Genomic DNA, 17,480 nt, shown 5'->3' with positions numbered 1-17,480 from the left:
GATACCTTCTCTTCTTTTACTTTTCATTTTGAAAAAAAAAAAACTTCGAATCACTTTTTTTTCTAAAAAAAAAACATAATCTTCTCTTTCATCTCCGTCAAAGAATTCATTTACGAAATAGACTAATGGCTTGCTCTCCCGCATGTTGAGCTTCGTCTAAGAGTCTACGATTGTCGCACAAAGGAGGGTTGCTGTCGTCGAGGCTGACACCATGATCAAAAAGTACCTTCGTAGCACATAAAAAGATGTGTGAATTGCTGGCACTATTTTTCTTATCCTTATAATTCCTCTTATCATTGAGATGAACTATGGGCAGTAACTGTACGAGTTGGATATGCAATAGTCAGCTCTCCTCATCGTTGCCACCACCTCGGCACCCCTCTACACCACCACTACACCATCCAAGTGAGAAAGGAATGAGATGACTATGGTCTAATCTCATGCTTAGATAGGTGATAATAGTAATTCCTGTTTAAGGTAGTGCATTAAATTTGATGAGTTAAAAATACTTCGATGTTTTTATCTAATTGAATTTTGGATTTCATTGTAGATAACTTTCATTATTCATTTTATGATTCTCTTAAGGTTGACTAAAAATTATAATGACCTCCTAACTTATTTGTTCTAAGACTATAGTTTTAAGTTGGTCTAATCTTTTTCATATAACAATTGATTTGTTGGACTTTTATAGTCACTTAGATAAGATATTTTAGTGTTAGAACTTTAGCTTTCTAATTAATTATTTAGATTGGACTAATTTTCTTAACGTATGTAAAAGTCTCATTAATAATATGTTGGTTGTTCAACTCTAATTTTTTTATCCTTATTTTTTATTATTGATATTCAAATATTCTACCTTTTAAAAATAATGTGGAGAAAGAATGACATGATTGTGGAATAAATTATGTTATGAAACATCATAATCTTGTACTATATTTGAATAATAATACTAAGAAATTATTTATTCTTATAATTATAATAGCATAAAATCTTGCTCTATTTCTTTTTCTTATGGATTAACATCAATATCTTTAATTGTTATTTGTAAAATATTTATTTCTTTTTCAAAACACTAAGAATAATAAAAAGATAAGCAAAAGGTGATTTGCCCGTCCCCAGCACGCCTATCAATCATTCTCTAAGCTAATACAGAGGAGGTAAAATCACTAATGACTACTAACCATTAGTACATGTGGCTAAGGAATGAGGGAAGACATGCTCGAACATGTCGAATTTCAATCCCAAGACCTCATATAGCAATACCTCATGTCTAAACCATCGCCCCATCCTATATACCAAGGAGGACCACTTGAGCTATGTTACAGTAGAAAATTATCTAAGATATTTGAAAACATTAGAGAATTTGATTTTTTTTTTTTTTTTTTTTTTTTTGTTAGATGATATGGAGAAGTTTGCTTTTCCTAGCCAATAAAATCACAAGCATGATTAATTTGTTATGAATCTTAAAGAGAAATATTCATAATATTTTATTATTGTTGTTGTCTACATGATTGTTATTGGTGCATATAACTAATTGTTATTTTTTCTAAATTATTGTGCTCTTTTGTGTAATATTGTAATGTGTATTGTTGTTGTAAAACTCCATAAAACTATTATTGATATTTTATGGTATAACAGTTGTAAATTAATGCTAGCATGATAATTATTTTTTATTAAATTATTATTATTATTGAATTATTGTAGTTACTAGTTTATTTATTTTAAATTATTATTTGGTATATTATAAAATTATCTTATACTTGTGATTCGGCGGTAAGAACAGGGGGCCCCCGTTCTGAGAAGTCAACGCCACGTGGAAGCCAAAGGCAGGTGCCCGGCCGGAGAGGGGGGGTCGACCGGCCGTCCGGCCGGGGTCTAGTTGATGGTTAAAGGTACCCTGGCGAAAGTCAGGGTTCCGGCGCTCATTGAACAGAATCGCAGGGCCGAGCGGATGTCACGCTCGGCCAAAGACATAAGGTAGCATACTGCTGACAGTCTCCACATAACACGTTATCAAGAATCTCCCAAGTAGACTTCTATATAGGGTCGGCCGGGCGTAAGGAGAATGCTGGCCGGTCGGACGCCCGACAGGGAGTAAGGAGAAAAGGACAAGGAACATCTTCTGACACCTGTCATGCTCTAGGATTAGGCCGTACTCCAAATCTTATGATAGGGGTTCCGCTGTCCCATCGAAGACGTGCTTGGACTGTAGCAGTATGGGGTCAGGTAAACTCACTGACAGGCCTTTACTTGGGTATGGGCTGAGGACACGTGTACACCTCGATATGCGTGCACCCGCTTCTCCACAGCCCTATATAAAGGCTCTCATCCTTCGACGGAGGTACACATTTTTTACGAGCTTTGGAGCCATTGCTTTGTTATCGAGCTTTACCTGACTTGAGCGTCGGAGGGTCGTCGCCGGGAACCCCTTCCCGGCCCGACTTCTGTGCAGGTTCATCGGGGGCACGTGCGAGCAGTCAGGAGATCTACGTCAGCCGTTGGAAAGCGCCACGTGCCCAGTGTCCGTTGATTCAGCTTTCGGACAGGATCAACTTGTATTTTAAAATATTATTATTTTAATATATATTGGTAATGAAATTATTGATAAGATTTTATTATACGACTTTTTTTTATAAAATGATATTGAGTATGACATATTAAGGAATGAATTTGTATTGTTGGTTTTGAAGAAAAAAAAAGTTACTCTCAATATGCTATAGTTAAGGATATGATTATAGTCGGGAGAACTAGATAAGCACATAGATTCTAGTTTTATATCATTCCGAATTCTCTAGGTCCATTAGTCACTTTTGGGACAAAACTGATTAATGAACCTAAGCCATTCTAAAAATAAAAAATTTATCAAATTGAAACTCGTTTAGAGATTTTCGATTTGAAATATCATGTGCCCCGTAGTTCAACCTGAATCAAAAGTTATGGTCACTCAAAGTTACTTGTAGTTATATCATCTACAATTTCTTAGCTACTACGTATTATTGATCTTCAGAAGACTAACAACAACTTGTTGCTGATTTTTAAAGGACCAACATCAACGTGTTGTTGTTCTTCAGAAGATCAACAACAATGTGTTTTATTCTTTAAAAGATCAACAACAAAGACCAGTAATAACGTGTTGAACCGTAAACTTTGTGATCTCATAATTTTTTATTTAGATTAAATCATGAAACACAATATATCAAATTGAAGTTTGTTAAGAAATCTTGGATTTAATATATTATGTGTCTCATACTTTAACCTGAATCAAAAGTTAAGATCTCTCAAAGTTTATAATGTGTTTCTAATCTTAGAGGATCAACAACAACGTGGTGTTGTTGATCTTAGAAGATCAACAAAAATGTGTTGGTAATACTCTAAGATCAGCAACACCTTATTGTTAATCCTCTAAGATCAGTAACATGCACATTGTAAATTTTAAAAGGTCAAAACTTTTGATTCAGATTGAATCATGAAATACACAATATATCAAATTAAAACTTATTCAAATATCTTCGATTTGATGTAGTATACTTCTTGTGGATCAACCCGAGTCAAAATTTAGTCTTTTAAAATTATCCAGCATACATATTATAGCAGTTATGAAATTGTAGCTGTTGCCCCTAAGGCATAGAACAGACGGTGAGCGCATGACATCTCTGACATAATGATTAAGGGTTAATTCTCAAAAACTGATGACTTGCGGTTTACTCTATCATGCGCCTAATGTCTGTGTATATACATTTACTTCCCTCCATATCCATGGGGTCAACACTAGGGGGATCGTTAATGTAGTAGATCAATATTTTTTTTATGAAATCATAGCTGCTACAACTATGAGTTCAACTTTAAGAGGTCATAACTTTTGATTCAAGTTAATCTATAAAAATGCACAATATATAAAATCAAAGATTTTTAAACGGACTTCGATTTAATATATTGTATGCTTCATGATTCAAACTGAATAAAAAGTTATGACCTTTCAAAGTTTAGTACATGCGTGTTGTTGATCCTACCTGATATGAATCATATTAGACCCATATTGGGATTTTTTTTGTCGGTTGTTCTAATAACATTTTAACACCTCTAGAGACACCGATTGTAACTCCGCCCATGATGACCGGTCATGGCCAGTCCCAAGCCCGGATAAAGGAGGAGGGTTGCGTTAGGTTGCCAGCCAGGGTCAAAACTATGACAAATATTCAATGAATAAACTATTGTGCTAATGCTAGGTTGTTCCCCGGAAGGAACGCGTTGCAGGGTCTGACTGTAATGTCTCAGCAAGGACCGCTACATCTCCAGAACTCAAGTGTAGTATTAAATATGCAAGAGTTCGCATTACAGGGTCCGACTGTAATGTCTCAGCAAGAACCGCTACATCTCCATGAGAACTTGGGTGTAGTGTTAAATAGGCAAGAGTTCTCGCACATAGGTTGGATAAAAACAAATATGATAGGAAAACTAATAATCTAAGATTTGAAACATAGAACATAGGAACTCTCACTAGTAAATCAATGAAGCCAAAGTCTAGAGAATCTGGAGGACCGATCTGGTAAAAGGTAACTCTCCTGAGAGAAGTGGTTGAGGACGCATTCCCCGTAAAAGGAACAGTAGGTGTTAGTTCGACCTAAGGTTTCTGAAAATTCCGAAAGTCGGAATTGAACAGTCCAGAAACTGTCAAGTAGTTTTGTTAATCATATTTTATTGTGCTAACTTTGTTTTGCAGGGTATGTTTGGTATTTTGGATGAACATATCTTATAAGGAGTGAAAAGCACAAGATGAGATTAGATAAATAGTGTTCAAGGCACCTCTAGGGTTATTAGAGGTGCCTCCGGGGTTGTTGGAGGCACCTCCGGGGTTGTTGGAGGCGCCTCCGGGGTTGTTGGAGGTGTCTCGAGTGGCTTAGCCAAAGGCTCGTGCGGAGTGTTAGAGTATATACTAAAAGCCTAGCTTTTATAAATATTTATTTTTGAAATAAAAGAATCACATTTGGTCAATATCTACATTTATTTGTTAAATGTAATTGTTCAATTAATTTATATAGTAGATAACATGGAGTGTGGTGTCACACTCAGAAGATCATGTTATCGGTTCTTTATAAATTTTAAATAGTTGCTCACAACTAAGATGGAAAGGAACAAACCATTAGAATAGTTGTAGTGTAATTAAGTATTAGTTTATCTTGACTAATAAATTACACTGGTACACTCTAAGTGTATTGAGTAGAACCATTTAGACAAGTTCTTTTTGTACTGACTTAGTAAAAGAACTAGACCTTAGTTATTATGGAAGTGTGTGCTCTTGATCCTAATATAATAACAAGCACATATATTTAATATTTATTTCTTTGACTTATCAAAGGGTGAGGTTTAGCTCGATAAATCAATATGCCCGATAAGTTGAGAAATGATATTACTTATAGTGTGTGTTGTTGATTATAGAAGGAATCTGTTTCCTAGTTATCTAGGTTGAGAATGTCCCCAAGATGAGCTCATAAGAATTGTCATGTTAAACTCTGCAGGTGGACTTAGTCCGACATGACAATGAAGTTGAGTGGTACTACTCTTGGAGCTAGATATTAATTAAGTGAGTTGTCAGTAACTTACTTAATTAGTGGACATTCATTATCTTAAACATAGGGAGACTAACACACTCATGATAAGAAGGAGCCCATAATGTAATTTAGGATTGGTGTGGTAGTGCGATAATAACTCTCTAGTGGAATGAGTTATTATTGATGAACTTGAGTTGTGTGTTCGGGGCGAACACGGGATACTCGAGTTCATCGGAAGGCCAAAACCAATTTTTCCTCTAGGTCCCTGTCGTAGCCTCATTATAGCCTCAAGTCCATCTAAATATAAGGCTCTTCTTGGTGTCCAAGAAGGGGGCCGGTCCAATGCTTGGTGACCAAGAAAGGGCCGACCACATCCTCTTTTATAGGGGCCGGCCCTATTGCTTGGTGACCAAGCTAGTAGGGGTCGGCCACAATAATTCATACAAGAAGGGTTGTTTTGAATTTTTAAAATCTTCTCTTTGTAGAAAACTATAAGTTTTAAAAGAGAAATTTTAATTTTTAAAACTTTCCTTATTTGAATTAGGCCACATGTTTTAAAAGAAAGTTTAAAAGTTTTTAAAACTTTCCTTTTTTAACCATTCTCATAGTTTAAGAAAAAAGGAGGATAAGTTTTAAAATTTAAATTTTCTATCACAATGTTAAAAAAGGAAATTTTATAAGAGAAGTTTTAAATTTTAAAACATGGTTTTAATTTTTAGAACTTTCCTTTTTTAACTCCTATTTTAGGAAAGAGAGCTTGTAAAATTTTATAAGAGTTTTTCTTCTTGTAAAATTTTATTAAAAATTATTCCTTTCCTCTTATAGGGGTCGGCCACCCTTGCTTGGTGCCCAAGCAAGGTGGGCGGCCATGTTAAAAAAATAAAATCATCAAATTTATTTTTTGTGATTGATTCAATCAAGAGGAAAGAAAAGGAAAACTAAAAGGGAAAAGGAAAAGCTAGAGGAAGATTTTATTTTTTGTAAAAATTCTTCCCTTATTTGCCTTGGGCAAGTAATATAAAAGAAGGGGTGAGGAGGCTTCATGAGATACAATTCTTATTCTCTTGCTTGGAGAACCTCAAGTGGTCGGCCCTCCCTCTCCCCTTCTCTTTTCCCTTTTGCTCTCTTCTCCTTGGTGGTGGTGGTGGCCGAATTTTAGAGGAAGAGGAGGAAAGCTTTTGGGTGGTGATCATCTTGGAGGTTCGTCGCCCACACGACGTCCAAGGTGAGGCGAGGAATATGACAGAAGATCTTGAGGTCATTAGTTTACAAAGAGAAGGTATAATTAGCAATTGTTTTCCGCATCATGCTAGTTATTTCTTTTTGTAAGAATTCCAAACACAAGAGACATTAGATCTAGTTTTTCGAATTAGTTTTTCAAGTTTGTGTTTTCTTCTTTTTCGAATTTGTGATTCGATTGTTCTTTTTAGTTAACCTAGAGTTATTTAAGAAAATTAAATATTAGCTTTCCTTAAAAGGCTTTGTCTAAGCGGTGGTGGTTACTCCCATATCCAAGAAGGTCATGTGCCTCGCCATGCAGTCTTGGAAGCCAATTTTGGAAATTAATATTTAATAGAATTAATAACATAGGTGGATTTGAATCAATAGTGTTAAGTTTCGCTTGCGATTCAAATCTAAACCATTAAGAACATATAAGTTAAATTTGGAATCAATGATGTTAAGTTCCGTCTATGATTCCTAATTTAATTTCTAAAGAACACAAATAGGTTATTTAAGGAAATGTTCGACACTTGTACAAAAATTTTTGTACAGTGGAACCAGTACGTTTTCTAGGATTAACCAACAATTGGTATCAGAGCTAAGGTTTGCCTTTGTGTGTTTTGGTTTTCAAATTAATTATGCACATGTCATACATAATTTAGGCAGGATAATAGTAGGACGTGCTAACTTTGTCCTTGCAGGCTCCAACTATTATGACATTTAGATATTGTGTGTGATTGGACCCTTGGACATGTCAAGGACATTATTTTGTGTGCATTATTGTATGTATCAAATACAGTAGGAGCTGTATTATTTTTAGAATTTTATTTTTGTTCGATCTAGAATACATGTACATTCCTTTATGGAATATAGGATCGATATATGTAAAATTCTATATTTGTCGCGGATCGTATCTTTGCGAGGCGTGGTACTATTGGAGGACCAGAGGCGCAGCGGAATAAGAAGCAAGATAGATGCGACAACTCGACCCGGTGGCGGTGGCTAAAGATGGCAGCTAGGGTTAGAGCGTACTGAAGACAGTGATGGAAAAGATCATAATAGTTGGAAAATTAATTTCCAAATTTATTGTTTTTATTTACTGTGATGTTTATGTGCATGTGATGTAGGCTAGCATAGGTTAAAATCCTCATTTTTAAATAACTAAGTGGGAGAGGGATTTTAATAAATCCCATGGTCTCCATTACTGGTTTGTAAGTAATGCAACAAGTTTGCGTGTTGGCTCTGAGTGCCTCCCTCCACAACGGATGGGTTTGTTGCGGATCACTAGATCAAATTTCCTTAATGGATGGTTATAGGAAATTATTTAGGAGCGTGTGATCTTCTCCAACTGAAGGGGCACAATCATATTTAATGGACTTAGTATCAAGTAATGGTATACATTTAGACGCATTCAATAGTATCCTCCCCAACGGAGTCACTGCTATTGTATTGTGTGACCAAAGTGAAACCAACTATTAATTTTATTTGTCATAAAGTTAGGATGACAAGATAATAAAATTAATGGGTCACACCATCCTCTTACAAATGTTGAATTTGTATACGTCCACACTAACGTGGCATGCAATATTCACGGTGATTTGAGGTGTTGGTTAATTTAAAATAGTATTGTTTGAGGAATCAATATTATTCTAAATTTAGAGTCTTGACCAAAGTTTTTTTTTGTGATTCTTAGGATGACTTTCAACCCACTGGCCATTATACTGAAAGAGAACAAAGTTACTGGTCCCAACTATATTGATTGGAAAAGAAACCTGGATATTGTTCTTACTGCTGAAAACTATAAGTTTGTACTGACTGAGGCTTGCCCTGATGCACCTGACGGTGACTCTACCCCAGAGGAGATTGAGTATCATAAGAAATGGGTAAAAGTTGATGAGATGACGCGATGTTACATTTTGGCATCAATGTCAAATGTATTGCAACATCAGCATCAAAATTTACCAGCAACTTATAATATAATGAACAATCTCAAAGAACTCTTTGGACACCAGAGTCGGACTGCTAGGCAAGAGGCAATGAGAAAGCTAATGACATCCACCATGTCTGAGGGGACACCCGTAAGGGATCATATCCTCAAAATGATGGTCTATCTGAACGAAATACAAGTTCTTGGAGGAGAAATTGATGGGGAAACCCAGGTCGATATAATTCTCCAAACGCTACCCAGAAGTTTTGAGCAGTTCCGCTTAAACTATAACATGAACAAAAGAGAGTATACGTTGGCGGAACTTCTGACGGAACTACAAGCAGCAGAAGGTATTTTTCGTCAAAGTTCTCAGATTCACTATGCTGAAAATGGTTCTACTTCTAAGTCGAAAGGCAAGAAGAAGAAAAAACAAGCCTTTTCAGCAAAGAAAGTGAATAAACCTCAGGGTACGGGACAAAAGGCTGGAATAAAGAAGCCAAAGGGCAAGTGTTTCATCTGCAAGCAGTCAGGACATTGGAAGGCAAACTGTCCTCGTAGAAATCAGAACAATAAAGGTATATCTCATGCTCTAGTAGTTGAAACATGCACCTGACGCGCTATGGATGCTGGATGGAAGGCACCTTCCATGAGCTTGAAGGCGCCTTCGAAGAGATAACTTTCACATATTGCAGAAGTTATCAACTCTGACGCCGTGGGGATAAGTTACACTGCTAGAGGTACCTTCAATGGGGTTGAAGGCGCCTTCAATAGCCCATAAAAGGAGACCATGAGCAGATGCTTCAATACAACTTGAATTTGAGATCCTTCTCCTGCGTGCAGCTACAAAGATGATCTGACAAAGTCATAACGTTGCTCTGACGACCACAAGCTCTACTTTCATAATTCTAAGTTGTCGGTATAATTTCAATTATTGTAATTAATTATTGCACTTGTAATTCTCTGGATTGATAGTGAATTGTCCAAAGTAAACACTCAACGAGTGTGAGTTTTGAAGTAGAAGTCGTCATAGACTTCGAACCAAATAAAAATAAACTATGTTAGCGATTATTTTACTTGACTTATATTCTACTGCATTTTACTTGATTGTTTTTAAACGAACGTAAAAATCGCGAGTATTATTCCCCCCCCCCCCCCCCCTCCCCCCCCTTTAGCACATCTCAATCCTACGTAACAAGATACACTTTCCTTTAAGCAGTAATTAAGTACACAAGGAAACTTCGTTACCCAACACTTATAGTTTTAATGGATCGAACTCAGTGTTGGATGGATTCTCAACGGTAGTCGGGTATAGTAGTGTCATAGCAGAGCAGCAACACAAAGTCAGAGCAGTCAGAGTGTCGAATGAACTCGTAGAAGCTTATAGAAGAGTTGTGTTTAAAGCCTTGGTTGAATAGCCCTTTTAAAAAGGATGGAAGGAGCTTTTAATACAAACTCTTATCCCCCTAAAACTGGCTCTTATCGTCGTCGAGGTCTTCTGCGTTATCCGACTGAAGGCGCCTTCCAAGCTCTTGAAGGCGTCTTCCATAGCCCTGCTCAAGGCGACTTCCTTCGCATGGAAGGTGCCTCAGGTACTATTCATCCGAGGCATTTTGTGCTCCTTGCAGTTTAGTAATTAAATCCTGTCTCTCTGAGACTAGGATCTAATCAGAGTCTCAATTTAGGTTCCTAAAATAGACCTAAATTTGACCTATGCCTAAAGTCCTCAAATGAGACTCGTCCTCATTGGAACACTCTCCTCCAGTGACTTACCTTACTTGCCATGCAGAATCACTTGATTCCTTACAATCCACCAAGTATCTCTACTAGTTGTTAGGTCTGCAGACCCAACTAGACTTCGGCCAGCTGTTAGGTCCTGCGGACTCAACCAAACTTTCTGCCAGATATCATGTCACTCCTTTATCTATCTAGACTTCTACACCGACTATCAGATTCTCTAGACCTAGCTAGATTTCAGTCTGGTGTCAGACTAGTCAAGTCCTGCACACTTGGCATAAAATGTTAAATCACAACACATCCAACTTTAACTTATTTGTTATTCATTAAAACTCAGGTTTGCTGTACGAACATAAGATAGTACGAACATGTACTTAGATGATTAATAAATGTGCATATCAAACGAGAAAGATAAATACTAAAAAAATACTTAGTTAGTAATAATAAAATAAGATAAAATTTATTTAAATATAAATAATGATATTGATCCTATTCGAGAGTCAAGGTAATGGATGTTGGGGACGTGGTGCTCCCGTTTACCGCTGGTGGACTTCTCGTCAATGAAGCATGCAACCACAGCGACGTCAGTGTCGGGCCGGGGAGGGGTTCCCCGACGATGACCCTCCGACGCTCAAGTCAAACACTGGTGATGTAGAAGAAACGAGGAAGCAAAATGGCAGAGTAACTGCAGCTATCGTAGAGATTATGCATACCTCCGTCGAAACTTGGGGGGTCCTTATATAGGACTCCCGGGGAGAGCATGCACACATCTCGAGGCACACACGCTTCTCAAAGCATAATCTGAAAAGACGTGTCAGGAAAGTGTCTCTGACATCATACTTTAACGACCCAAGCATATCTCTGACAAGACAGTGGAAGCTTCCGTCGTACGATCCTCTGCCTGTCCATGCCGCCAACCATGTCGTCTGTCGGTGGCGCGAGTTCCCACGAGGATATCGGTTGATCCTCCTTTTGTCTGTTAGTGGGCCGAGCAGGATGGCCGCTCGGCCAGCCCTTGGGCATTTGGGTGGTCTGGCCCCTCGGTCGAGCGAAGAGGCCGATCGGCCAACCTCCCTGTCCGGGCTCTGCTGTTATGCCGAACGGAGGGGCTGTGTTTGAATGTAGTCTGCTCGGTTGTTACTGTTTCGCCGATGTGAGTCCGAGCGGGCTGGCCGCTCGGCGCATACCTTATCTATTTGAGCGTCGAAAACTCGATGCATGACCGAGCTGTACTAATATCCGCTTCATATAGGCTCGACGATATTCTTCCTCCCGATCGGGAAAGGGGGTTGCCCGATCGGATGATAATACCAAGGGCGTTGACTAGCTTGACTTTGACTTCCATCATATCATTGACCCTTTTGCTGAGCGGGCCCTACCTTATCATCGGATCAGATATAATAGGAAATAGAGTCTAATAATGTAGAATAATCTATATAGCTGACCCTATATATCTAATGTGATAAAACTCGGTTGTTATTATTGTTGTCTTTATTATGTAAACATAAACTCACTAGAGACCAATCTTAAATCTAAGAAAAGGATTAGAGAAAGAAAATCTCAAACCATCAATTTAGGGGACCTAAGGATAACCTGGATAGATTTAAAAAGAACTTAACAAATATGAACAAGATTGAACATTGGTTTAGTAAACCAAGTAGCTAGAACTAATGTTCAATTTAGGGGCGCAAAAATTAACTAAGTTAGACTTGATTCATCTAAACTTAACTTAAGATCTATTGCATAAATCTACGGATTTAGACCGTCTTTGTATCTCACAAAATATTAAGATTAATATATTTATGTACCGAGCCACGTTGACAAATATGAGAGGCTAAGAATCGTCTCTTGATTTCAGATGTGAATTACAGTGCATTGATTTGAACAAAGGTTTTGAACAACATTGACGTTTCATAAGATGCTTATGAATTGTTAAACATCTTAAAAAAGATTTCAAAATTGGCTTTTTAAAATTTATTTATTTTCTTAATTTTTTTTTGAGTGATTAGCTAACGCGTTACTTGTTACTTGATTTGTGTGTGATGGATACTTTTGTCAGATATAAATTTGCAATTACTTATCTATGCTTTTTGTGAAGCTTTCTTAATTATAAACATGTGTTATATCCATTATCCTGTTTATTTTCCTTAATTATGATGCACTTATGTTTCTCAATTTTATTTTATATATATTTTTTTATTATGCATCATTCCTCTATAAGTTTGCATAAAAATAAATTTTCAAAATATAGAGAAATATATTCTTAAAAAAAGTTTTTCAAAAAAATGGAAATTACTTTAAATTTCTTTTGAAATTTTTTAAAACATTATTTTGCAAAATCTTTTAAACATGTGTTATATCCATTATCCTGTTTATTTTCCTTAATTATGATGCACTTACGTTTCTCAATTTTATTATATATATATATATATATTTATTATGCATCATTCCTCTATAAGTTTGCATAAAAATAAATTTTCAAAATATAGAGAAATATATTCTTAAAAAAAATTCAAAAAAAATGAAAATTACTTTAAATTTCTTTTGAAATGTTTTAAAACATTATTTTGCAAAATCTTTTAAAATTTTGCTTTGTAAAATCTACTTTATAAAATATTTTAAAATTTTACTTTATAAATATTTTGAAAATTATATTTTATAAAATTTATCTGTTTACATTTACTTTTTTCATAAATTTTATATTTTGAATATTTTTTAAAATTTATAAATTACTGTTTAAAAAAAATATTATAAAGTTTATATCACTTTGTGACAGAATTTTAGGTGTGTGTTTTAGGTTAGTTTGACGATTAATAATTTATATTTTTTGATTGATAAATAAAAGCGTAAAGGTTTATGCAGACTTGCCAGAGTGCATTGGTAAATAAATAAATAAAAAAAAGGTCCAATATTTTTGTCATTGTCAAGAGAAATTGCATTTAAAATAAATATGAAGAGGATGCTTTATTCTATTTTTATTTCAAAAATACTCTTATTTCAATAATAGTATAATATTTATATTTAAAAGTCCTGCAAATTATAACAATTTTGATCAAACCGGTATAATAATATTAGAGTGAATTTGATCACATTAAAGAGAAATCTCAAATCAAGTTAAAAATTAAGATTTAATATAATAGTGTTCCATATTTAATAATTTTGATAAATAAAAAAATATATAATATTGATCTGAGTAATTTTAAGATGAAAAATGAGATAAAGTAGTATTTTAATTTTTTTTATAACGTAGAATTCTCTTCCGGCTCAATCTAATCGGTTCATATGACAGACCGCCCTCGATCTTCTTCGGCTCAATCTAACCGGTTCAGATGACCAATGTGTTCCGGTCCTTGGGGGGCGAGGGTGGCCTCAAGAAACCCATCTTCGCACCCTGCTCTATCTATCTTTCACGACTCCGAAGGCCCAAGACGATTCCCTTCTCTTTCGCCAGCAGCAGATGAACTCTGCCGGAGTGATCTCTCCTTGGAACCTCTCAACCGCTGTAATTTCTTTTCCCAACTCTCTTTCTATCGTTACTTGTTTGTCTCTCTGCTTAATTCCTTCGCAATGTTATGAGGTTTTAATCGGTGCGAAGCACCGCTGGTACAGTGATTTTCATCACTCAGAAAACAGTTCAAGTTGGAACTATGATTGAGCATAAGATGTTGGTTAAGTCTTGGTTGTCTCTGAGTGGAAATTATATGTTCCTGGTGCCAAAGTATACCTTCAGATGCTTAATTCATCCGGTTCGGCGGGGAACTAATGGTAGAGTGAGCTTATAGAATCGTGAATCCACTCAACTCGCGAATTATAATACTCCTTGGGTGTTTTCGTTCCTCAAGAATCAAGAAGGAGAAAAAAAGATGCAACTTTTCCTTGAAAGTTGTACAAAGAAGAAGATGATGAAAAACTTGATCCTCCAGGAACTTTGGCCAAGATGAAAGTACAATAGTTCCTCACTTATTGGTATGAACAACCAAGAAAAGATAAAGAAGAAATAATGTTCTTGGAAGGTCATCAAACAAAGCATTTCAATTGTTCTGCATGTTTGGAAGAGATGACCAAAGAGAAGATTATGACTCCTTGATGGGAGAGAAAGATGCAAGACTAATTAGGAATTATTTAAACTTAAGTTTTTATATATTTTTTTAAAACTTTTAAGATTTTATTTTGTTTAGTCATAGAAAACTAGGTAAATTTAAATGTTATTTAGGGGACTACGTTATCTTAGGGAGTAAGTAATTTACTTGCCAAGTTTTTAGCAAAGCAAATTATTACTTTTATCAAGTTTGTTGATTATTAATTTCCAAGTTAGGTCATTTCAATCCCTCTTGTTAATTTATTTTAGTATTTACAAAGTTATTTGTCGATCTCAAAAAAAAAATTTTAAGGAAATTTTCGAGTTGGTAATTATCTTATTTTGGTTCCTTACATTGTTTTAATGTAGTTTATCTCCTAATATGATTGAGGTATTATAATAAGTTATTTCTTCCCTGGAATACTTTAAGTTTATTTTCAGTTTGATTTGGGTTGAAGTCATTAAAAGCTACTATTCTCCCTATGGTAATTTCTATTGCTTCCCTATAATAGAATTGTTTGCTCATGTGTTTTGTTGCTTGTGTGATATTATTTATCGCCGGTGTTGCATCAAATTGTATAAGTTCTTTGTGTGATCTTTGACCTGCGTTTGTGAAACATCAGTTTGGTATTAGATTTGAAATCTGGATTAGCATTTGATGCTCTGGTTGATTCTGAACTTCATTTCCCTCTATCCTCTTTCTCAAACAACTAAGCCTAACTGTTGCAACCTTCTTTCCTTTACTGGCCCATCGTCACCTCTCTGTGATAGTTTGCACATCGCTTTCCTTTTTCACTTTCAAACAAGCACCCACATACCCACTTGCTGCAACTACCTATGCATCCCATCGACATTTATCTCACCTTTTATCCTCCAACCGTTGTTGTATCCACAAATAAGTACATTTGTTGATGTACCACATGTCTCTCTTGAATCTCCTGATGTAAACATCATATCAGACTACCATTGTTTTCCCTAACAGTAGCCTTCCTCTGTCGATAGTCTACTGCTTCACAATCTTCCAGTCCCATGCACCTCCTACTGCTTCCTATCTAGCCACGGCCTTTAACACTAGATCCATGCAACGTACTCCCATACCCTTGGGACACCTGATCATCTTAAGAATCTAAGCAATGACCAATCCATTTGTTGTGCCGTTGCACCATCTGCAATAAATCCAAACATCTTCAGCATCTCTTTCCACAAGTACTCTATAGGAAAAAAAAAAAAAAAAAGGGCAGGCCCCATTGCCAACTAGTGTCTATTGCTACGAAATGAAGAAAAATTGATCTTACCATTTCGTTCACCACCTGCGAGCTCGATCACTAGTCAGTATGATGCACTGTTTTCTTTGTCTTCTGCAGCATACATGAAACATACAAACATGAGGTTTTCTTACGTTTCCTTTACGTCATTTCTCGTTTTACGTTTTCCTTTGATATATATCATAACTTAAAATCTAGTTTTTTATCATTTTTACTTTCATCCCTATCCATTTTATCTATTATAAATACAAAATATTAATTTTTCTTCTGATCATCATATTTACTACCTCCATTGTTTGGCCATTGAGGGTTCTTATATTCTATATTCTAAATCTAATACATTGGTATTCCTATAATGTCTGTTCTTATTCAACTTTAGGCATCAAAACTCTTACATATTTAATACTACACCCAAGATTTCATTGGAGATAATGATTCTTGCCGAGATGCTACAGTTGGATCCTGCAAGACATTTCTTCCCACAAACAACCTAGCATTAGTATAATAAATTGATGGATCCATATATAACATTTGCTTATACAAGTGCAAATCAAAACTGGAATAATGTTATTCTTTGCATAAACTTTGGTGTTTTTTTCTAAACACATTTACCCTAAATGTTTACTAGGGTAATAGTTGCTAACTATGCTATTTTCCAACAGGCACAGTTAAAACCCATCTCAACACCCACTATATTCAATCCATTACAAGGAAGGTCTCGTCAGAAAACTATATTTCTTGAAAAAAATTTAGTTTCATCACTGGACGCAAAGACATTCACCTGGCATGTCCAGAGGAGAAAGATTGTCCTGGCAACAGATAACAGCCAATCTTCGACAGAGCCAAGCATTTCAGAATCTGGCAATGCTCAAATTGAAGTCAATCAGGTTCCCTCATCTCCATCTATTGTTCCACAAGATGTAAACTTCAGGGAGCCATATTCTGCAAACTCGAAGGATCCTGCTCCTAGAAGGCCTTCTTTGACAATGAGAGAAAAGTTGAGGGCAGCACGATTTCTAAGCAAATACATGGATTCAAAGCCTGCCAAAGAAGAATTTGGGAGTAGAGTGCTGGAGGCATCAAGAGCTAGTGATAGTGGTAAAAGGCGCCCAGGCCTACCAGAGGCTCCCACAAACCTATTCGATGATAGCAAGCGTGGGTTGCCTCCACAAGGCTGGACATTTGAGTTTCCATTTCAGGGTGATATTTTCTTTATCGTCTTCTCGTTTGTATTCATAAGTTCTGTCATGCTTGCTACAACTTTTATAGTCTGGAAGTCTGGAGCAATACATTTCAACGAATACTAGATGTGGGTTGGGAATTTGAAATCTTTCAAAAGCAATTATGTTTTGATAGGTTTGTGTTGGGAATGCTTGTAAAATTTAATGGATTTTGTTAATGAGATTTTCGTTAATTCATGTCTATTAGCATTGTTCTTAATTCATCTTCTTGAGGTTTTTGTCAGTGCAGCGAGATGCAGTTCTTTTGAAAAATTTCAAAAGAAGTGAGGCATACAGGATGGCCAGGTCAGTTAATTGAATTTGTTGATTAGAGATTGATCACGTGGTCTAGTTAGATCCGACTATGATTCCGATTCACAGTTTGAAAAATATCTTTTATCTTCATATTTAAATTTTTTTTAAAATTATTTACAAAAATTATAATTTTTAAAAAATAAAGATATATGAAAAGGACTTGGATTATGT

General features: G+C 35.8%; 1 protein-coding gene across 1 annotated transcript; it reads left to right on the top strand.

Moving 5' to 3' along the window:
- The first annotated feature begins 13,287 nt into the window (after positions 1–13,287).
- On the top strand, positions 13,288–17,198 carry LOC122048490. The gene is made up of 3 exons (XM_042610054.1): positions 13,288–13,311; positions 13,721–13,933; positions 16,437–17,198. Exons 1-3 carry the CDS (start codon positions 13,288–13,290, stop codon positions 17,079–17,081), a joined length of 882 nt encoding a protein of 293 aa, XP_042465988.1. The 3' UTR covers positions 17,082–17,198.
- The last annotated feature ends 282 nt before the right edge of the window (positions 17,199–17,480 follow it).

The sequence above is a fragment of the Zingiber officinale genome, chromosome 2B, assembly GCF_018446385.1.
Source record: "Zingiber officinale cultivar Zhangliang chromosome 2B, Zo_v1.1, whole genome shotgun sequence".
NCBI lineage: Eukaryota > Viridiplantae > Streptophyta > Magnoliopsida > Zingiberales > Zingiberaceae > Zingiber > Zingiber officinale.
Note: the sequence above shows the minus strand (reverse complement) of the source record. Positions and strands in the feature narration are given on the sequence as shown.